The 20,419-nt window shown below is 38.4% G+C and overlaps 1 protein-coding gene across 1 annotated transcript in view; it reads left to right on the top strand.

The window, feature by feature from the left end:
* Positions 1-20,419, top strand: part of SLC9C2 (solute carrier family 9 member C2 (putative)) — a 104,059-nt gene that overhangs the window by 6,073 nt on the left and 77,567 nt on the right. The window contains exons 4-8 of the mRNA XM_045811414.2: positions 2,941-3,106; positions 11,314-11,430; positions 12,754-12,915; positions 17,180-17,279; positions 19,816-19,959. Coding sequence (XP_045667370.2) covers positions 2,941-3,106; positions 11,314-11,430; positions 12,754-12,915; positions 17,180-17,279; positions 19,816-19,959 — 689 coding nt within the window. The remainder of the gene's footprint in view (positions 1-2,940; positions 3,107-11,313; positions 11,431-12,753; positions 12,916-17,179; positions 17,280-19,815; positions 19,960-20,419) is intronic.

Genomic DNA, 20,419 nt, shown 5'->3' on the forward strand with positions numbered 1-20,419 from the left:
TGCACCAATTTAACTTCTCACAACAGCACATGAATGTCCCTCTTCTTTATATCCATGTCAACACTTGTCATTTCATGTCTTTTTGATACTAGCCATTCTGACTGGTGTGAGGTGATACCTCATTGTGGTTTTGATTTGCATTTCCCTGATGATTAGTGATGTTGAGCATCTTTTCATGTGTCTGTTGGCCATCTGTATGTCTTCTTTGGAAAAATGTCTATTCAGGTCCTTTGCCCATTTTTAATTGAATTATTTGCTTTTAAACTCATTAATTACTTAGAAGTTATTTAAAAATTTCCAAATATGTTTTATTATTATTATTATTTCTTTTATCACATTGTGACCAGATAATGTGTTTTGTATATTGACTCTTGTGATTTGTGGAGATTTGCTTTGTGGCCTTGTACTTCAATTTGCCAAAACGTTCTGTGTTTGCTTTATAAAAGTATATGTTTTCTAATTATTGAGTGCAGGGGTCTAAATTTGTTCAGTAAATTATTTCATTTATTATGAAGTTTGGTCTTCCATATCTTTTCCAGTATGGTTTTTCAACTTAATATGAAAAACTTCCATTATAACTATGGATTTATCAATTTTTCTTTGTGATTCTGCCAGTTATTACTTTACATAAATAGAAACTCTGTTATTAAATGCCTAAAGTGTTGTTATTTTCCTACTTACTGTTTTCTTATTATTTAGTTGTCCTTTTATCTCAAATAATGCTTTTTGCTTTCAGTCAATTTCATCTGGTGTAACTATAGTCATACCAGCTTTCTTTTGCTTAGTATTCACCTGCTACAATTTTTCCATCCTAATCCACTTTCAAGATTTTGGGGTCCTTATGTTTAGATGTCCTTTTGGTAATACATAGTTAGATTTTGTTATTTTATCCACGTTGAGAATCTCTGCTGCTTTAAAAACTAGTTTAATACTTGTTGTGGTTAAAATTAGATTTAGAAGGGCAAAAGATTTTAAAAGATTTGAGTCCCTGAGGAAGATATTTGGACGGAAAATAGTGTTTGGAAATCTGCTCAACACCATAAGTCGCTGGAGAAATAGAAACTAAAACCATGGTGATATGTACCACTACATATCTATTGGAATGGCAACAGCAGCAACAATAACAAGCCTGATAATACCAGGTGCTGGTAAGAATGCAGTGAGAATACAAAATGGTACAGCCACTTTTTAAAAACAGTTTAGGAGTTTCTTATAAAGTTAAACATACCCTTGCCATCTGACCCAGCAATTCCACTTCTATGTATTTACTGAAGCAAAATGAAATCTTATGTTTACACTAAAACCTCTGTGTGAATCTTTTTTTATAGCTGCCTTATTCATAATCTGAAAAGTCTAGAAACAACTCAAATGCTCCTCAGCTCATGAATGAAAAAAACAAATTGTGACACATCTTACAATGGAATATTACCCAGCAATGAAAAAGGAGCATTAGGGGCCACAACATAGAAGACTTTCAGGTGCCTTATGCTAAGAGAAGGAAACCAGACTCAAAAGGCTACCCAAGTATAATTCTATTTATAGACCTTCTTTCGAGCAAAGGCAAACCAGTAGGTTTGGAGAACAGATCACTTGTTGCCAGGGACTGGGGAGAGGGAAAGGAGTTAGCTATAAAGATAGGTCAACATTTATTTATTTATTTGAGACAGAGAGAGACTGTAGGGGGGCTTTAGGGGCAGAGGGAGAAGGAGAGAGACTTAAGCAGACTCTGCACTGAGCACAGAGTCCAACATGGGGCTCCATCTCATGACTCTGAGGTCACAGCTTGAGCTGAAAACAAGCCAGATGCTTTAATGGACTGTGCCACCCAGGTGCCCTAAGGACATTGTTTGAGGTGATTTGTTTTGTTTCTTAATTGCGGTCATGGTTACATGACTGTATGTATCTGCCAAAACTCATATAACTCTATATCAAAAGAATGAATTTCACTGTATATAAATTAAAAATAAGTTTTAAAAAATCAAAAGAAATAGGGGTGCCTGGCTAAGTTGGTTAAGCATCTGCCTTCAGCTCAGGTCATGATCCCAGCGTCCTGGGATTGAGTCCTGCGTTAGGCTCCTTGCTCGGTGGGGAGTATGCTTCTCCCTTTCTCTCTGCAGCTCCTCCCGCTTGTGCTCTCTCTCTGTCAAATAAATAAATAAAATCTTTTAAAAAATTAAAAAAATTAAAAATCGAAAGAAATAGATTTGGATTTGATTCTCAATATAATTTTGTACTTTGCATTTAACATGCTTTTTTTTGCTTCTCATTCTTTCTTCCCTTCTCAATCAAGTCGATTCCGTTGTCTTTACCCTTTAATTCCTTCTTCTTGTTAAAAACCTTTTATATTCTATTTCTATTTTTGAGGCAGACACTGCTGATCGCCTATCTGATATGCATTCTCTCTTTCTTTCTCATTAACAGAAACTTACTAGATTTTGCTTGGTATGGTAGTGGGCCCAGTGTAAATTATTCTATTTCCCAGCAATTGGTAGCTGTATAGCCTCAGAAGAGAGTGTAGCTAATGAAATGGATACAAACGTCTGTTGAATAAGGATTCTAGAAAGCCCTTAATAAGAGGTCCAAATCAGCCCACATGTGCTTTTTGTCCTTTGTTTTACCTCTTTCTGCCTGCAGCCGTGCAGATCAACACTGAGGAAAATCGCATTCCATTGTAAGAACACTTTGATGTTGGCAACTATTAAGCTGGACTAGCAACAAGAAAGATTAGTGAATTGTTCTTGTAACAGTAAGATAGAATAGAATCTCTTTTGTTTGGAAGGAAGGTTTCTTTAAGGCAGGTAACCTAGAATACCTTTTAAAGTTATTTTTCAGAGTAATTGTATAAAGTATGTAACTAAGATCTGATTCTTCCTTAAGTAAATGCAGTCATGCCATCTTTAAATGTTAAATCTAATATTGTGTTATGAATTGGTTTCACAGGTCTTGTTAACAGGATTAATTAGCTTTGTTGTGGCATTCATCATAATTGGATATGTGGTTCTGAAATTCAATAGAGATTTGTGGGATTTGCAGTCTTCCCTACTCTTTAGCATGATTCTTGGGATGACAGATCCTGTTCATTCTGTGAATTCACTGAAAACTATTGGTATGTCAGATTTATTTCTCTCTCTTACCTTGAAGATATGGAGATAAATTATTTTCTTTTGATCTTGTATTTTTTTTTTTGCATGATTTGTGCATCCAGCAGAGTAGATGGTTATGCTATTTTTCTTGGAGATGGGGCACTGATGGACTTGAAAGATGCAGTGCAAATAAGGCAACCCAAGATCTGGGATAAATAGCACCAATTTTAATCTCAAAGAATTTTTTCAAGAAGAAAAGTAACTTCTCTAGAAGGTGATAAAAATTAGCATTCTTATTCCATTCCACTGAATTCTAAGCCTCAAGGTAGAAACTCTTCCCTACTCCCAGTGAAACTTTTCCAAGGCCTTACTACCTCTTGTTAGAACAGCCTCCCTTGTAATGTGCCCTCTTACTATTACTATTTAACATAGTACTGGAAGTACTATGTTAACATAGTACTGGAAGTCTTAGCCTTAGCAATCAGACAACAAAAAGAAATAAAAGACATCCGAATGGGCAAGGAAGAAATCAAACTTTCTTTCCAGACATGATACTCTATGTAGAAAACCCAAAAGACTCCACCAAAAAGTTGCTAGAACTAATACATGAATTTAGCAAAGTTGCAGGATATACAATCAACGTGCAGAAGTCTGTTGTATTTCTATACACCGATAGTGAAACACCAGAAAAAGAAATCTAGGAATCGATCCCATTTGCAATTGTACCAAAAACAATAAGATACCTAGGAATAAAGCTAACCAAAGAGGTAAAAGATCTGTACTCTGAAAACGATAGAACACTTATGAAAGTAATTGAAGAGGACATAAAGAAATGGAAAAGCATTCCATGCTCATGGACTGGAAGAATAAACATTGTTAAAATGTCTACACTTCCCAAAGCAATCTACACATTAAATGCAATTCCGATCAAAATAACACCAGCATTTTTCGCAGAGCTAGAACAAACAGTCTAAAGTTTGTATGGAACCACAAAAGACCCTGAATAGCATCCTGAGAAAGAAAAACAAAACTGGAGGCATCACAATTCCAGATTTCAAGGTATATTACAAAGCTGTAATCATCAACACAGTATAGCACAAAAACAGACACGTAGATCAATGGAACAAAATAGAGAACCCAGAAATGGACCTACAACTATATGGTCAACTAATTTTTGACAAAGCAGGGAAAAATATCCAATGGAAAAAAAGACTGTCTCTTCAACAAATGGTGTTGGGAAAACTGGACAGCCACATGCAAAAGAATGAAACTGGACCACTTTCTTACACCCTACACAAAAATAACTTCAAGATGGATGAAAGACCTAAATGTGAGACAGGAAACCATCAAGATCCTAGAGGAGAACACAGGCAGAAACCTCTTTGACTTTGGCCGTAGCAACTTCTTACTAGACACATCACCAGAGGCAAGGGAAATGAAAGCAAAAATCAACTATTGGGACTTCATCAAGATAAAAAGTTTCTGCACAGTGAAGGAAACAATCAACAAAACTAAAAACTAAAAGGCAACCTATGGAATGGGGGAAGATATTTGCAAATGACCTATCTGATAAGGGTTAGTATCCAAAGTCTATAAAGAAATGAACACCCAAAAACCAAAAAATCCAGTCAAGAAATGGGCAGAAGACATGAACAGACATTTTTCTGATGAAGACATCCAGATGGCTCATAAACACATGAAAAGATGCTCTGTATCGCTCATCATCAGGGAAATACAAATCAAAACCACAGTGAGATACCACCTCACACCTGTCAGAATAGCTAAAATTAACAACACAAAAAACAACAGGTGTTGACGAGAATGTGGAGAAAGGGGAGCCCTCTTACACTATTTGTGGGAATGCAAACCAGTGCAACCACCCTGGAAAACAGTATGGAGGTTCCTCAAAAAGAGAGCTACCCTAGACACAGCAATTGCACTACTAGGTATTTATCCAAAGGATATAAAAATGCTGATTCAAAAGGGTACATACACCCCATGTTTACAGCAGCATTATCAACAATAGTCAAACTATGGAGAGAACCCAAATGTCCACTGACTGATAAATGGATAAAGAAAGTGTGATGTATATATATATATATACAATGAAATATTACTCAGCCATCAAAAAGAAAGAAATCTTGCCATTTTCAACAACGTGATGGAGCTGGAGTGTATTATGCTAAATGAAATAAGTCAGAGAAAGTCAAATACAGTATGATCTCACTAATATGTGGAATTTAAGAAAGAAAGATGAACGCATGGGAATGGTGGGGGGAAGGGAGAGAGGGAAATAAACCATAAGAGATGCTTAACAAACAGAACAAACTGAGGCGTGATGGAGGGAGTTGGGTGGGGGGATGGGATAGATGGGTGAAGGGTATTAAGGAGGACACTTATGATGAACACTGGGTGTTGTATGTAAGGATGAATCACTGAATTGTACTCCAGAAGCCAATATTGCACTGTATGTTAACTAAGTAAAATTTAAATTAAAAAAAGATTGAAAAACCACACAAAAATTTAAAAAGTATATACACCCACCCCCAAAAGAAGAAGAAGGAGAAGGAGAAGGGGAAGGGGAAGGGGAAGGGGAAGGAAGGAGAAGGAGAAGGAGAAGAAGACGAGCAGGAGGAGGAGGAGGAGGAAGAGGAGGGAGGAGGAGGAGGAGGAGGAGGAAGAGGAGGGAGGAGGAGGAGGAGGAGGAGGAAGAGGAGGGAGGAGGAGGAGGAGAAGAACTGCCTCCCTTTTGGACTAGCTAACCATAAGCAGATAGTGGAAGAGGAGTAGTTTATTTAAAAGAAATGGGTAAGAACCCATTCAATAATAGCTTATTCCCAAGAGGGTTTCAGGTCCTGCAGTACTTCCCCTCTTATTTGGTAAAAGATGATTTCACTCTGAAACATCCCCCTGTTGTCATGTTTTATTAATGCAGCAGTAAAAACATGAAATGATTAAATGCTGTGGTTTCTGGTTTTGACTCAGAAATATTTTCCTAACCAATTTTAAGGTGTTTATATTTAGTGGAAGTATATTATTGCCTTATGATTGGAATGGGAAACCTCCAACCTTGCCAGCAAGTGGGATTCCCAATTTTACACCCATTTGTACTTGCAGTTGGGAAACGTAAGTTTTAAGACACTTTTGGTGGTGATATCCTAAACTGTCATATTTCTCAAAGAGTCTGATACTGTCCTCTTTTCTTTCTCTCTCTCTCTTTTTTAAGTACAATTTTCCCCCTATTTTTCTTTCATCTGCCTTTCTTGTTTAGCCATTTGTATTGCCTGTTGTTTTATTCACCTCATTTTTTCCCTGCTCCCTTTTCTGAAATGTCTTCACTGTAAGTGGCTATAAACTTTATTTATTGAAGTTTCTATATTCAATTTTTTTCTTTTTTCTTTTTTTTTTTTTAAAGATTTTATTTATTTATTCGACAGAGTTAGAGACAGCCAGCGAGAGAGGGAACACAAGCAGGGGGAGTGGGAGAGGAAGAAGCAGGCTCATAGTGGAGGAGCCTGATGTGGGGCTCGATCCCAGAACACCGGGATCACGCCCTGAGCCGAAGGCAGACGCTTAACCGTTGTGCCACCCAGGCGCCCCTATATTCAATTTTTTTCAGAAAGGAAGTATAACAAAGTTTTCTATTTCTTTAAAAGAAAACTAGTGAAGTATTTAGCTCTTAGTTGCTATTTTCTCTATGTCAGTAATGCTCAAGGTGGTATGTGGATTCTTGATCCAATAACATTTTTTCCTAGTAAAACGAATTTGACTCATTTTTAGTGGGGATATCCCTCTTGCTTATTTATGGTATTCACAGAGTCACCAGTTAGGCTCTATGTGTGAATTAGATAAATGGTCCTTTCTTCAAAGCAGTTTATTTCTAACTGTCATAATACATTAATTTTTTAAGGAAAGATATTTTTTGCCTGAAATTATCATAATATACAAAACAACAGCTCCTATAATGTGAATCGTGCTTCTTTTGATGTGCTGTGCTTGTGCACTGTAAACCCTGCAATCTCAATGGCCTGACCCACTGAAAAAATTGGGTGTTCACATGCAAGTGAAAAGGAACCTGTCTATTTATTACCTGTTTGAAAAGGAACACTGGGCTCCAACGATTTTTACTTTAAGACAAATCTGGAATAGAACCTTGTAAAGGAATAAAATACAAAGTTTTAGTATGATCTCAATTGAGGAATACGTTTATAAGCTTAGAAAAAGTCCTCAACATTAAGGTTGTATCCGAGTTGTGAAATTATATGTGGTTTTTGTTTTATTCTTTGCTTTTCTGAATTTTACAATGAATTAGAGAATGTAAGTTAGTTCCCTATTAAGCTGATAAAGAATGAGGAAGTAATTCTTGTATTTTGCCATTAAACACAACTATAAGTCAAGTTCAAAGCTTCATACTAGGGCAAGTGGGAGGCTCAGTTGGTTAAGCATCTGCCTTCGGCTCAGGTCATGATCCCAGGGTCCTGGGATCCAGCCCCACATCAGGGCTGAGCAGGGAGCCTTCTTCTTCCTCTCCCTCCTCCTACTCATGCACTCTCTCTCAAATAAATAAATCTTTTTTTAAAAAAAGCATGCTTCAGACCTTGTATTTTACCTGTTCCTGGTTGACTCACTGAATTTGAGGAAAGGATGAAAGGATTTTTTGACCAACTAAGTCGACTATGCTAATAGTTTCTATACCCATATAACCAGTAGTTTGTGCCTTCTGTCACGGTCAAAGCTAGCAACAAGTAGTAAGTGGAATATTGGTTAACAACCCTCCTGAGAGTTTCTTGGGTGTAATCTGAAACTGACCCCCATACATGGCGGGCAGGGAGAGACTAAAGCAAGAGGCAGGTCACTGCAGGTTGGTAGGTGGCGGTTTTAATAAGCAAAAGAAACTTACATACAAGGCTTATCTTGGGCAGCAGCAAGATGAAAGCCTCCCTGCACCTGCCCACCAAATCTGAAAAGCTTATGTAGAGGCCTTACCTGCATCCAGTCACGTAGACCGTGCAGGTGTTCTGAACACCACATCACTATCTCAAGGCTATGTCCTTGGAGCAGCCTCTGGGAGCAGGAAAGGCAAGTGGAACTCACATTCCAAGCACAGGGGAGGGGCTGAATGGCCTCTAAACACACAGGTCCAAGTCACGGGTCAACTGCCAGTCATATCTTCTTGGTGATATCAAAGAAGCAGGAAAATAGGACCCATAAACTGTACAAAAATTATAAGTTGATCGAGTAGTGAGGCAGATGGTAGAATTAGTAGACACATCATTAAAGCAGTTATTGTAACTCTATTCTATATGTTCAAAAAATTAGAGGAAAGTTTAAGGCTGGGGTAGAACTGACTCCTATCAGCTTATGAGAGCACTTTGTTAAATAATCAGGAATTTTGCAAGCCAGTTGTTAAACCATTAGTAGCTTCACATTGGCTATGGTGAGAGTGTTTATGGGTGGAATTTGCAAATGCTACAAGTCAGGTGGTTTTGTTTTTGTTTTAATTTTGGAGAGGTGATTTATCGGCATACCACTGGACATATATGGTAGATATAAATCAAATTTCCAGAGATGAAAAACACAATAGCTAAGGCAAAAACCCCACTGATGGAAGTAGATTAGACACTGCAAAAGAAAATATTAGGGAACTTAAAGATGCAGCAATAGAACTATCTGAAATGAAGCACATGGAGAGAAAGACTAAGATAAGTGAACAGAACATCAGTGAGCCACTGTGGGACAACTTCAAGTGGCTTAATAATACAAGTCCCCAAAAGAGAGGAGACAGGAAGAAAGAAAAAAAATATTTGAAGAAATAATGGATGAAAAATTTCTAAATTTGGTGAAGATTTTACCACAACAGATTTCAAGAAGCTCAACATACCATGAGCCCAAGAAACAAAACACTAAACCATGGCACATAAAAATCAAGTTCCTAAAAATCAATGATAAAGAGAATATTTTAAAGGCAGCCAGAAGGGGGAAAAGAGACACATTGTATGCAGAAGAACAAAAATAATAATGACTTCTTTTCAGAAACAGTGCAAGCCAAAAGATGGTGGAGTGACATTGTTAAAGTACTAAAAGAAAAGCTTAGAATTCTCAGTGAAAATATCTTTCAAAAGCAAAGGTGAAATAAAACTTTCTTAAACATATTGAAGTTAAAAGAATTTATCACCAGATGACCTGCACTATAAAAAAAAATGTTGAAGTCAGGCAGAAAGACACTGGTGTCAAATGAAATTTGGACCTACACAAAGGAGTGGGAAGAGCTGTAATTGGTAAACACATGGGAAAATATGACTTTTTTTCTTATTTTAAAATCGCTTTAGAAGATGACATTTAAAGCAAAAGTGATAGGAATCTACTCCGCGGTTTATTTAACTGCTCCTCCATTCTTTGCATATGGTTTCCACTCTTAGGATCACAAGTTGGCTACTAAAAAGTTCAGGCCATCACCTCCACATTTCAGGTAAGAAGAGGAAGAAGGGCAAGGGTCAACGTGATGCCCCTTCCAACCAAGTCACGTCTCCCTCCAAGAAATTTTCCCAAAGCCCCACTTGGTAACTTCCACTTATTTTTATCTCAGTGGACACTCTTAGAAGCCCAGGCTATGAGGAAAAGTGTTCATTTAACTGGATAAAAGCTGGATAAAGCCAGTATTGTTTACCAAGAGCAGAGGATAGATACTGGTTGAGCAAGTACCAGTCACTGTCACCCTATTCGTTAAGTTGTATATCACAAAGCAATTAATTGGATTATATTTTCCATTACACTTACCTGTTTGTGAATGTTAAGGGCCAATAAGATTTTGTATTTAATTTTTAATAACAGCTTTACTGAAATATAATCCACACATCATAAAATCCATCCTTTTAAACTGTACAGGGGTGCCTGGCTGGCTCAGTCAGAGCATGTGACTCTTTTTTTTTTTTAAAGATTTTATTTATTTATTCAACAGAGATAGAGACAGCCAGCGAGAGAGGGAACACAGGCAGGGGGAGTGGGAGAGGAAGAAGCAGGCTCCCAGCAGAGGAGCCTGATGTGGGGCTCGATCCCATCACGCCGGGATCACGCCCTGAGTCGAAGGCAGACGCTTAACGACTGTGCCACCCAGGCGCCCCAGAGCATGTGACTCTTGATCTGAGGGTCATGAGTTCAAGCCCCATTACTGGGTGTGGAACCTACTTACTTAAAAAGAAAAAATTTTTTTAAAAATTTAAATTGTAGATTTCAGTGGTCTATATTTGTGGAGTTATACAACCATCATCACTATCTAATTTTGAACATTTTTATCACCCCAAAAGAAATCTACCCATTAGCAGTCACTTCTCATTCCCCCATTCCCCCAAACCCTTGGCAACCGTGAGTCTATTTTCTGTTTATGGATTTGCCTATTCTGAACATTTTATCCAAATGAAAGCATACAATATGTTTTTTGTGTTTGGCTTCTTTCACTCTATATAATGTTTTCAAAGTTCATCCATGTTGTAACATGTATCAGTCAGTACTTCATTCTTTTCTGTGGCTGAATAATTTAATTGATTATTATGAATAATGCCACTATGAGCATTCATGTACAAATATTTGTGTGGACATAGGTTTTCAATTCTCTTGGGCATATGTCTATGAGTAAACTTGCTGGGTCATCCTTTGTACTTCTTTCTTTCTTTTTTCCTTTTATTTTTTGAGAGAGAGAGAGTGTGTGTGTGTGTACGTGTGCCGGTGCAAGTGCATGCGCCTGGGAGCGGGGGGGGGGGGGGGAGGAGCAGAGGGAGGAGAGAGAGAATCTTAAGTAAGCTGCATACCTAATGGAGCCTGATGCGGTGCTTGATCTCACAGCCCTGAGATCACGACCTGGGCTGAAATCAAGTTTGGATGCCCAACCAACTGAGCCACCCAGGCGCCCCTGTACTTATTTCTAAAATGTGATTTTTGTGGGGTCTATTCATGTTTATTCAAGCTAAATGCTGTGTCCTGAGAAGTGTTCTGTCTCATTCCAAAACTCAGGCATGGTTTGAGGCCGTGGACACTTCAAAGAACGCTCTTGTCCTGTTCCTTTGTTATTGGAGAGATTAAAAATTGTGATTGTGGTTGTCTTGCAGACCTATCCCAGTCATGGCTTTTTTCTTTTTTGTCTGACATATTCCTTCTCTTCTATTTTTGTGTTTCCTGTGCAAGAGCATCATTTTCATGTACCAAATTAAATTATATTTTTTTATTTCCTTTCCAGGCATTTCCAAAATGTATACTGATATCATAAGAGGAGAGTCAATGATCATTTGTGGCTTCACATCCATTTGTTTTGGAATTTTTCGGAGCAACTTTCTCCACGTTTCCATGTTTACAGGTGGGAACGTCTTTTTTGTCTGCATATTTTCTAAAATCATTCTTGTATGATGCATTTCAAGTCACACTGAAATTAAAATATATTAAAGGGCACCTCGCTGGTTCAGCCAGAGGGGCATGCAACTCTTGATGTCAGGGTCATGAGTTCGAGCCCCATGTGGGGTGTATAGAACTTAAATAAATAAATAAATAATCTTTAAAAAATAAAAATAAAATAAAATACATTCAAGATGTCTTAACTTTACTGCTTTCTCTATACTCTACTTTTGAACCAATTAAAATAGCATCTCAGATAAGAAAATAATTACCATGTATGTATTTTCTTGGACAATAAGGGGGAAAGAATGTTAAAGAAATGATTTTGTCTCTTTCCTTCACATCCACTCCCCCCCACGCACACCCATCATCTGGCTCAGAACAGCTTCTTTCCTGGGTCAATCTGGATCTCAGTGAGTGTATATTAAGAATTGACTTGATCCTGAATTTGAGCCTGAGGTTGAAGGCAGAATGTTTTCGGCAGTACTGGAGAGTCTGGTCCTAGAAGTAATAGTGGATTCATGTGGCTCAAGTTCAATGGGATATGGAGCGTATTGCTTTCCTAGGTTTCCAGATTTGGTTCTAGTAGAAAAGAAAGGAGGTGGGGAAGTCACAGCATGAGAAGGGAAAAGGTGAACTCCTGATCTGTTTATGTGATAGTTTTAGGAGAGAGAGGTGCTAAAAGGAGAAAGAATATTGGTGATAAAAGGGGTTTGCAGTGCTTCTCAGTGGAGAGCTATAGGCATCTGGGGTGGGACAGTCTTTGTTATTTAGAACCATCCTTGGCATTGCCTGACATCTGCTCACTACCGCCACTGTTGCCCCCACTTATTGTGACTACGAGAAATTTCTCATCTCTGTTTCCCAGATGCCCCTGGGCTGGGGACAGGGTTCACAAATGGACTGCAGGTTGGTGGGGACCCTGGACATGATTTGCTTGGCCCTAACATAGTTTGTAAAAAATATGTATTTGGATGTCTTTTGGTGGGACGTTCACTCTCCAGTTTGTCAACAGACTTTTCGCCTTTATGCTCCCTGCTGGGCTTCTGAGGATGTTTGAGTCTGCTGTTTCTGGATAAGTGAACCTCAAACTGCAGACTGTAAGAGAAATATATCCCCAGAGTGTCTGTTTTGCCAGACTTTCATGGAAAACTCCCACCTGCTGAAGAACAAGGTCCCATTCAAAATCTCAAAAGCAAACCAAAGTGCATAGACCCAAATGCCATCAATAAAAGAAATGAAAATTGTAGTTCAACTTTTTTTTTTCTTTCTTATTTTCTTTTTCTAGAGTTACATGTAATCTTGGGCCTCTGCTTGGACCTCTTGGGAAGCATAATATGTGGATATTCGTGTGCAAGAATCATTCAGTTTATATTGACTGACCTCTTCAGCAATACACTTACTAGTGTCATTCTTTGCATTTCGATGGTGTACATGACCTTCTACATTGGTAAGGCAGAAACAGATACAAAAAAAAGCTGTCCTTGTAGTGAATTTTATGTATTTTTGGTTTTCATTGATCTTGAACCCAGTTGCCTCCTCCCAACTGTTTCCTCCGTGTGGTGGCCCCTCTGTGTGTCTTGTCATATTATCCTTCTGCCACCTCCAACTCTTTCCTGGTCTCTCTTAACATCCCCTTAACTGCAAGTCCACGTCCCTCCCCTTTACATTTCTTTTCCATGTAATTACTCTCTTATTCTTTTTGAGCTCCACTTTTTGACCTTACATTTAGTCACTGGCAGTCCCCTGGAAGAGGAATTAGCACTGAGCTGATTCCTGTTCTGACCCTTAGCAGCCCATGTCTAAGATGAGATTGCTGGGAGAGATGCTCCTGAGATTTTCCAGCTCAGTTGTCTTTCATTCTGTGGGTACCAGACTGAGGAGACTGTAGGAATGGCAGCCTTTACCAGCGGCTAGGAGGCAGGAAAGGAGAGGAAGAAATCAAGTATACCTGTATCTGGATGAAAAGCAGGAGAGTGGAATAATCAGAGGAGTCAGAGTGCCCAGCACTGGTAGACCTGCAATAATCATTTGCTGGTTTAGTGTAGTGAGATTGGCAATTAAAGTTGTTTTTCTTTTTTAAAGATTTTATTTATTTATTTCACAGAAATAGAGACAGTCAGCGAGAGAGGGAACACAAGCAGGGGGAGTGGGAGAGGAAGAAGCTGGCTCATAGCAGAGGAGCCTGATGTGGGGCTCGATCCCATAACACTGGGATCACGCCCTGAGCCGAAGGCAGACGCTTAACCGCTGTGCCACCCAGGCGCCCCAGCAGTTAAAGTTTTTTACCAGCCTGAGTGAGGTAACCAGTCCCCAAGAGCCATAGTAACTGCATCAAAACAATCAGATCCTGCTTCGCTCTCACACCACACAGTAGAGCAACTTCCATCTGTGAAGAACCTCAGATATCAAGAGCTTGACTACTCCTCCTGTCATCTCCAGTTACCTAAAAGTGCTGCTTCCTCTCTAGGTAAATTGCACCCAGGAGTGCTTACTGCCCCCAATCAGTAAAATTATAGAGAGCTTTCACTGAAGGGTCATTTCCTTCATCTTTTTTCTTTCTTTCTTTTTTTTCTCCCCGTGAACCTTTATGGATGCCTTAAATGTCTGAAGAAAAAATTTTTAAAATTAATATTTCCATTTCTTCCACTAGATCATGATTTCCTTGAGGTGGAGGCTGTCTCTTATTCAACTTTTTATTTTATTCTCTTTTCTGGGTTCCCCCAGCCAGGCCCAATGCGTCCCATATGCCTGAAAGTAATTTAACAAATGTTGGTTGAATAAACTCATACTAGTTCTTGAAGAGCTTTGGAGTTAGGCAGACTTGAATTCAAACCCCAACTTCACAATTTATTAGCTTGTTGACCTTGGAATATTACTTATCCTCTCTAAGCTTTAGTTAGTTTCCTCATCTATAAAAGTGATATAGTAACACCTAATTTATAGGGGTTTTGCTGGTACTAATGAGATAATGTGTGTTATGGGACTTGCTCATGCTGATGTGCTGGAAATAGCCCTTACTGCCTTGCAAGAGCTGGTTGCACACATCTCTTCACAGCTCTGTGCAGGTGGCATCATTTGCAATTGGCCCTATTGGGAGTATTCACACCATGGAAATTGGCAGACACTACCCATTGGGGATTTTTTTTTTTTTTTTTTTTTTTTGGTTTACCACCAGAGAGCTGGTTTTAAACATTTACCAGCTCACGACTAGACTCAAGTTAGGGCAGCCAACAAGTGTTGGTTCCTTTCCATTTTCCTTCTAAAAGATGAAAGTGCTTCCAGTCAGTGGTTGGGAGGCCTGGAGTAGATTCTCCGTTTTAGTCTCAGAAGGAATCACTGCTGAGGGAGCCTTGATGTGTTGGACCTTTAGCCTCCAGAACTCTGAGACCATAAATTCATGCTGTCTAAGATGGTTTATGATACTCTAACACAGCAGCTCCTAGAAACGGGCACTTCTCCTTCCTCTGTTGCATTTTCATCTGCTTCAGGGATTAAAAAACACTAGTCCTTTACTCTTTTATTTAATAAGTTCCTGACAGCAGAAGTCAGTAACAGGCATATTATCAGGAGATGTTCCAGTGCCAGTAATTCCATTGCCAAACATAGATAAAATTCTAATTTGCACATTCTCTAGTGTTACATTTCTGTCATGTTATCTAATTTTGTTTTCTTCCCTCACTTAAGGAACACTCGGTCAACTGGCTTAAGTCCAGGGAGCATCTGATTGAAGTTAGAGTGTCACCTCTTTGAGCACATGTAGTAATTTCTATTTTTGTCCCAACTATGTTCAATTTGTGAAACCTGGACCTCAAGACATCACTTGTGCCAGCACATTCATTCTTTTTCATGAAATAAAACAAACAAACAAAAAGGCACAGACATTGCCTCACATTGTTGGTTGGCAGGCAGTACAGTTGGAAATATTAATATATCAGCCCATGGAAGAAAATTTGATTGAGGGGACAAAAGTCACTTGAAGAGTCAATCTTATAATTCATGAGACATGGTGGATTTTATAAAAGTGTAGGCCAGAGGTGTACCGAGAGAAGTGCTTATACAAGCAAGAGGAATATTTTATCAACATTATTCAGAATTTCTGGGGATTGAAGATAACAAAGAGCAGACAAATTTTCGTTAGTTTTATTGTTTTAAAACTCTCTACAAACAATGTATCCCTTCCTCCCTGTGCCAGTGCTGATTGCTCCACTCTCTCTTCGCTATCATCGTTGGTCTGGTGATAAATGTCAATTTCTGTCATTACCCGACTATATTTTAGTTAGAAAACATCCAGTATTGAATCCTGTTGCTTTTAGGGAAAAAAAATCCCTTTGATTCTATTAGGAGGACCTTCACTTTTTCTAAACCAGAGAGAGGAAGAGAGAGACAAAGATTGAAAGAGCCACTTGTCTGCAGCATTACTTTTCTGTAGTGGTTTTTTCCACTGGTCAGAAAAACTGCACAAGTCTATTTTTAACTACTCAGCTTTGTGAAGATGAAAATCTCTTCCTTTATTACATGGTCCATGACTTTTCCCCCCTTCCAAACATTTAAAATACAATTGAATATAATAGTATTTGTAATTTTGTAAAAACGTTGTCTAATTATAAAAGCAATACATATTGATTGTTGAATTTTGGAAATATTCTGAAAAGTCAAAGAAGAAAATAAAATCACCTATAAACCTGTGTTATAAATTAGACCATGGATACATTTTGGTGTCTGTCCTCAGCCCTTAAAAAAATACATATAAACATATACACATATGTTAATGTATGCCTTCACACCATGTAATCCTATAACACTGGGATTATACTAAATAAGATGACATCAGTTCTAAGATGAAATTATTTACTGATTTTCTCATAACAGACATTGTCTCCAAGTACTGTATATTACTGAAACAAACAATGATGAGCTTTAAAATCCAGTAATACTAATTATAGGGAAGTGGAAATAAGATTTCACCAGTTTCCCTATCATCACCATTCCCAGCACTACTGGTTTTACTGCCCTTGGTTACTTATATTAAATTCAGTTAGATAAGTAGGAAAAAATAAAGTGGACTTAAGTGATTAGATAAACCAAAGGAATAATAAAATAAATATTGAAAATGTTAAAAATACTTTGAAAAATAAAATAAAAAATAAAATTCAAATAAACAATATTAATTTACTAAGCAGTAAAGTGAATGCATAGAAACAATGGCATAGTAATAGTGACTATCATGTATTCATTGATTTAAAAGCGGGCCAAGCACTTCTCATGTTATTTAATTGCATCTGCACAACAACTCTGTGGGACGTTACTCTTTTACACCCATTTTACAGATGCAGGGGTGCTCCTAGAGAAAAGGGAGGTCACACTCCAAGAGCAACCAGCTCCGCCCTGCTCCAAAGCGCTTCTACTGGCAGTGTCTATTATTTATTGGACGCGCATTTGTTGGCATACTGTCTGTGGCTGCTTTTGCACTGTCACAGCTGAGTTGCGTAGTTGTGACTGCGACTGTGTGGCCCGCAGAGACTGAATATTTACTCTATTATCCCTTACAGAAGAAGGTTGCCAACCCCTGATGCAGAGGATTAGCCGATCCCTTGAAGCAACTCTCCAAGACATGACTCTCAAGTCTCTCACCAATTCTTCACTCAAGATAAAGTAGCTCAGTGTGCAGATTTGAATGCAACTAATTTTATTCATTTTTTTTCCCTCCCCAGTGGAACTTTTGGGAATGTCGGGAATGATTGCGTTAGTCGCTGTAGGACTGAATTTAGATTCCTTGAGCTTTAAACCGAGGATAGAGATAATAATTACAAAGTAAGTCTCCTATTTGTACTTGGTGTAGATATCATAGAAGTTTAGTGCTTAAGTGGTTCTGCCTTCTTGGATACACAAGACTCCCCTTTTATAACATTTTTCTGCCTTTTAATTGTTGATTTTATTACCAGTTATATTTGAAAGCACTTAAGGTACCAACAATTGTTGACATCGATTGATGTTATGAATCATGCAGGTGTGGCTCAGAGGCTGTGGTCTTTTTACATGTAACTCTTGATAAAAATTTACTTTGGATTGTTAGAAATTTAAAAAAAATACTTCACTCCTTTGTTTCCTTCATGACATCCATAAATGACAGCATCCTCATATGGGACGAGCTGGAAAAGAAAAGTAGCAGAAAGATGCCACACCAGCAAAACTCTTACTGGCCCTTTACATTTGGTAATGCAAGGTGTCGCTTGAGGATCTCTGCATGGAGGGAAAACCGTTTGCCTGTCTTCTCAGATGAATGAATTAGGCTCTGTCTGAAAGACTGTGCTAAATTACAGGATTGTTTCATAACTACTTCACAACAAGTCCTAGCCCGCTGTAGACCAAATGAAAGCAAATGTTAAAACAAGAAGCCATATCCTGAGTTTTCCCAGGAAGATTCATTTCTTTAAACATAGATGACTATCCATTGTTCTGAAATTATGGCCTATCTACTTATTTTGGTATTTAAGATGTTCTTTCTTTTTTTTTTTTTCTTTTTTAAGATTTTATTTATTTATTTATTTGACAGAGACAGACAGCCAGCGAGAGAGGGAACACAAGCAGGGGGAGTGGGAGAGGAAGAAGCAGGCTCCTAGTGGAGGAGCCTGATGTGGGGCTCGATCCCAGAACGCCGGGATCACGCCCTGAGCCGAAGGCAGATGCCTAATGACTGCACCACCCAGGCGCCCCTAAGATGTTCTTTCTTTTATGAAATCCTAGTGATAGAAGATGGTACTTTTTTTTTAAATAACTTCACTTGGGAAAATAAAAAAAAATTGGGACCTATAACTCTTCTAATTTTGTGTCTATGTGAATATGACACTTAACTGGTTTTTAGGATCCAGAAGCTTGGGAATAAATAGTTGATAGAACATATACTTTCTGTCTGAATTTGGACAGTTTCCTGAGCTCAGTCATGGTGTCTGTCAGCATCATTATAAATTACTCATTCTGTTCATTTAATTGTTTAGTCTTGAACTGATTCAACCAATCCTTTCTTAATGTCTACTGTAGCCTGGACATTATATCTTAGGTTTGGGGCTATGTAAATAAGTCCCCTTCTCAGAAGGCACTCATTGTTAAGTGGTGGGCATGTTTATGTAAGAAACTAATAAGTATGAATCATTATATATTTATTGGGATCCTAGTATATGTAAGGCATTTTATTTTTTTAGGTCTTGTGGAGACATTTGAAAAAGTATTCTCAGTTATTCCATCATTTCGGAATTTCAGAAAACTAAGCTTTGGCGGGGGGGGGGGGCATCTCAAACCCTTCCTTTCTCAGAGTTCTGAATCTAATGAATCAAGAGATGGAAATCAGAGAATCAGACAATCTAACTGATTGGGGTAATGCTGTGTCAGAGACATGGTTTCCCTCTGAAGCCAAAATAAGGCTTCCTAATGCTGCTTTCCAAATGTAGATCTTGAGACCTACCTACAGGGAGGCTGTTTTGTGGAACAAGCACACTCACCTAGTTAGTTGAAAGGGAAAGTCCCAGTGGAGGGGCCCAAGAGGAGGCGGGACTTGCAATCTGCTTGTAGAAGTCAAACCTGGCCTGGATGCAAGCATGTTACTACATGGAACCACAGCAGCCTAAGCTCTAACCACTGGTTCTGGTCTACTCAGTAAGACTCTTTGGGGGCGGGGCCAGGTGTATAGATATTTGGAAAGCAAATCGGGTGATTCTAATTCACTTGTCTGCTTAATGAACCATGATGGTATAGACAATTGGCACTGCAGGGATTTAAAGGAGGATCACTTCCGATGAGAGTGCTTAGGATGGTTTCATGAAGAACACAGATTTGAGTTAGCCCTACGAGATTTTTAGGAATTCAGTAGATGGGAAAGCAGACAGGAGAAACTTTCAACCTAAGGAATTTTCAGGCAAACCATGAAGGGAGAAGTCCTGCAGAGGGCAGTGAAGTGATCCAGGCAACTGTCAAAAAATCAAGGTTAACCAGGTGGTTCTGGGTTTAGCTGTGGCAGACCCAACTATTTGATATGATGCCAGCTAATCTCCGCAAAACTGCCACATCACCAATTGGGGGAGGAGGTGGAGAGCCTTATTTTTCTGCCTTGTTCTTACTATTCTCCTATGAGAGGCAGCCCATGGGCATGGTGTGATAAGAGTACTGGAGAATATGGAGCTGGGTGTATTTTAGTTCCAACAAAATACTTTTAAATGTTGATTTTAACAGTGCTGGAGGCAAGGACTTCTGCTAAGACAAGAATGGTATATATGTGATACATACTTTTATGTGAAAAGGCAACTATTTAAAAAACCAATTGCTTAAGATGTGATTTATTTTCCATTCATCCTAGGTTCCTAAAAATGTTTTCAACTGTATACCAACAATTAATATATACTTTCTTTGGCATTATAATTGGATGTGGAGAAACCAAGTATTTAGGATTTCACACTGTGGTTTTCATATTCATCTTATTTACAACAGTGAATTTTGTAAGGTAGGAATTATATTTTAAAGTTTGCTTACTGGACTTAGGTTCTTAAGCCCAGAATTAGAATTGGGAGGCAGTGTTATAGCAAGAAGAGCCCGGGACATGGAGTCAGAAAACCTGCGCTGTTGTCGAGGTTCTGACAATAGCTTGCTGTGCAATTGAGGGAAGTCTGTTTATTCTTGAAAGTTTCATCTAGAAAAGGAGAAGGGGCAAGAACATCAGCATCAGCATCATGACCCATGAGCTTGATAGAAATGCATATTCATGGGCGCATCCCAGTGTACTGAATTGCATCTCTGGAGATGTGATCCAGGAAACTGTTTCAACATGTTTGTTAAAGTTTGAACAATACTGGAGCGGATTAATGACTCTTAACATTTTTGTTGACTTTCATTCTCATTTATTATCATCATAGCTATGATAAAGCCATTTATTAAGCACCTACCATGTACATTATGCCATTAAT

This window comes from Ursus americanus, chromosome 2 (assembly GCF_024610735.1).
Source record: "Ursus americanus isolate L20-20 chromosome 2, mUrsAme1.1.p, whole genome shotgun sequence".
In the NCBI taxonomy this organism is placed as follows: Eukaryota; Metazoa; Chordata; class Mammalia; order Carnivora; family Ursidae; genus Ursus; species Ursus americanus.